We start from the raw sequence: 2289 nt of genomic DNA on the forward strand, positions 1-2289 counted from the left end.
GACAATAGGCGTGATCATGAGATAAACTCGTTACACGGAGAAGCAATATTGAGACTTTGGCAATATTTGCAGACAATAAAAGGCGTATCACGTGACTTGTTTTTTTTTCCCTTGGCATTAAATGTCACAAGTATCTTCCTTTACATGCCTCACCTGTACACTGGTATCCCCCTGTTTCCATTCCTGGATTTTGTCTCACCCATCGTACCGTGTCTCTCTCTCTCTCTCTCTCTCTCTCTTTTTCTTCCTTTGCCTCTCTCTCTCTTTCTCTCTCTAACTCACACTACCTCCTGTCATTGGGCCATCAGTGTCTGTCTTCTGATAATGAGTACTGTTTCTGTTTATGTAAGCACATTATTTTCATTTTATTTTTCATTTTGATGGAACGTGGTTTTTATGTGTGCGTGTGCGTGCGTGTGTGCGTGCGCGTGTGTGTGTGCGTGTGCGTGGTGGATGGATTATTGCACATTTCAGTGGCCTGTTTGGGTGGTTGGAAGAATCATGCTGGCGTAGATTTGTGTTTATATGTGTGTGTGTGTCTGTGTGTGTGTGTGTGTGTGTGTGTGTGTCTGTTTTTAGGCCCGCCTCTCTGTTCATCGTGCAGTCATTATGGGCCGCCCATTTATTAAACATTTAGGTGTTTTGTGTTTGGATTGTAATAACTCTCTACTCCTCGAATATCCTCTCATCTCTACCCATCCTACCACGCTCCCCCCGTCACCTCGTGGTTCCTCCCTTCCTTTGTTCCTTCCCTCCTCCCGCAACTCCCACCACTCTCGTAACATCTTTGCCCCATGTCACCGTGTCTGACACTCTTTTGTCCGTACCTCCGCCTACCTTGTTGTTTTTTTCCTTGCTTTTCTCCATCCCCATTCCCCTGCTCTTATCTTCTCCTTTCTGCCCCCCCCTCCCCCCCCCCCCCCCCTCATTTTACTTTTCCGTCCTGCCATCTGCCTACTTTGCTTCCTCGGCCCCTCCCTCCCCCCACCCCCCCCCCCCCCCCACCCCCCCCCCCCCCACCCCCCCCCCCCCCCCACCCCCCCCCACCTTTTCCTACCTCGTCTCCTCCCTCTCTCCTCCTCTCTCTCCCCCCTCCTTCCTTCCTCTTTTTTCCGTCGCTCCTCCTCCTCCCCCCCCCTCCCCCTTCTCTCTCTCTCCCAGGTGTCTGTCTGTCAGGAGATGCTCGCCGAGTTTCGAAACGCCGTCTCCTGTAAGAAGAGCTCCCGCTCCCGCCGCCGCCGGCCCGCCTCCGGCGCTGCCGCCGCCGCCACGCCGCCGCCGGCCTGCGCCACCCCGGCCGCGTCGCCATGGGGGCCCCGCGGCCCCTGCGCCTCGTCCGCGAGATGCGCCTCAGCAACGGCAGGCTGTACAGCGGCGCCGGGACCCTGACGGGCGGAGGAGGAGGAGGAGGAGGAGGAGGAGGAGGAGCCGGGCCCTTGGCGGGCGGAGGAGGAGGAGGAGGAGCCGGGGAAGGGGGTGGAGGCGGGGCGGCGGAAGGGTCCGCGTCCGGGTCCGCGTCCGCCGACCTGGGCCCGGGGCCCCAGCGCATCCTGGAGTTCCCACTGGGGGCCAGCAGCGCCACGCCGCCGCCGCCGCCGGCCCACGCCGCCGTGACGCTGCCCCCCGCGGCGGCGGCGGCGGCGGCAGCACGCGGCTGCAGCCACGTGCGGATCTGCCAGGAGTGCCGCCGGATCCAGAACCTCCGCGGCGGCGGCGGCGGCGGCGGCGGTGGCGACGCCGGCCCGGGGCCGTCCGCCTCCACGCGCATCCCGCCCTCCTCCTCCTCGGCGCCCCTCCCCAGGCTACCGCCGCCCCCGGCCCCGTCCTCCTCCAACACAGACAGCGAGGGCGGCGGCGGCGGCGGCGGCGGTGGCGGCGGAGGGCCCAGCCCGAGGCGGCCCCACACCCCCGGGCCCCTGCTGCCGCCCCTGCCCCCGCCCCCGCCGCTGGGCAGCAAGGCCACGGACTTCTTGGCCGAGCAGGACTGAGGAGAGGCCCCGCGGAGATGGTGGAGGTCATGGAGCAAGCGCTGGCAAGGGGGGTGGGGGGGGGGGGGTGGGGGTGGGGGGGGGGTGGGTGCGGGGGGGGGGTGCTCCGTCGGAAGACATGGCACTCCCTCTCCCTCACCCGGCCATTGACGCCGGGTCACGAGGTCAGGGAGGTGGAGAGGAGTGGGGGAGGGGGGCGGCCGGGACGACTCAGAAACTAAGTGGAACCTGAAGGGACCCACGGAGCCCCCACGGAAAGTGAGGCGAGCGTCAGACGAGAGTGAGAGACCCGTAGACTCCC

At 64.0% G+C, this 2289-nt stretch overlaps 2 protein-coding genes across 2 annotated transcripts in view; both read left to right on the forward strand.

Annotated features, from left to right (window-relative positions):
* Positions 1-25, forward strand: part of LOC311350979 (uncharacterized protein) — a gene marked incomplete at its 3' end in the record, with an annotated part of 12344 nt that extends 12319 nt beyond the window's left edge. The window contains exon 9 of the mRNA XM_084471069.1: positions 9-25. Coding sequence (XP_084327195.1) covers positions 9-25 — 17 coding nt within the window. The remainder of the gene's footprint in view (positions 1-8) is intronic.
* A 1151-nt stretch (positions 26-1176) lies between these two features.
* On the forward strand, positions 1177-2015 carry LOC311351151 (uncharacterized protein). Its single transcript, XM_084471248.1, has one exon. It carries the CDS (start codon positions 1308-1310, stop codon positions 1986-1988), a length of 681 nt encoding a protein of 226 aa, XP_084327374.1. The 5' UTR covers positions 1177-1307; the 3' UTR covers positions 1989-2015.
* The last annotated feature ends 274 nt before the right edge of the window (positions 2016-2289 follow it).

This window comes from Micromesistius poutassou (assembly GCF_964030765.1).
Source record: "Micromesistius poutassou genome assembly, chromosome: 8".
In the NCBI taxonomy this organism is placed as follows: domain Eukaryota; kingdom Metazoa; phylum Chordata; class Actinopteri; order Gadiformes; family Gadidae; genus Micromesistius; species Micromesistius poutassou.

Excerpts from the sequence above, each read along its gene's own strand:
- LOC311351151 (XM_084471248.1), top strand. The coding sequence starts at position 1,308 with ATGGGGGCCCCGCGGCCCCTGCGCCTCGTCCGCGAGATGCGCCTCAGC.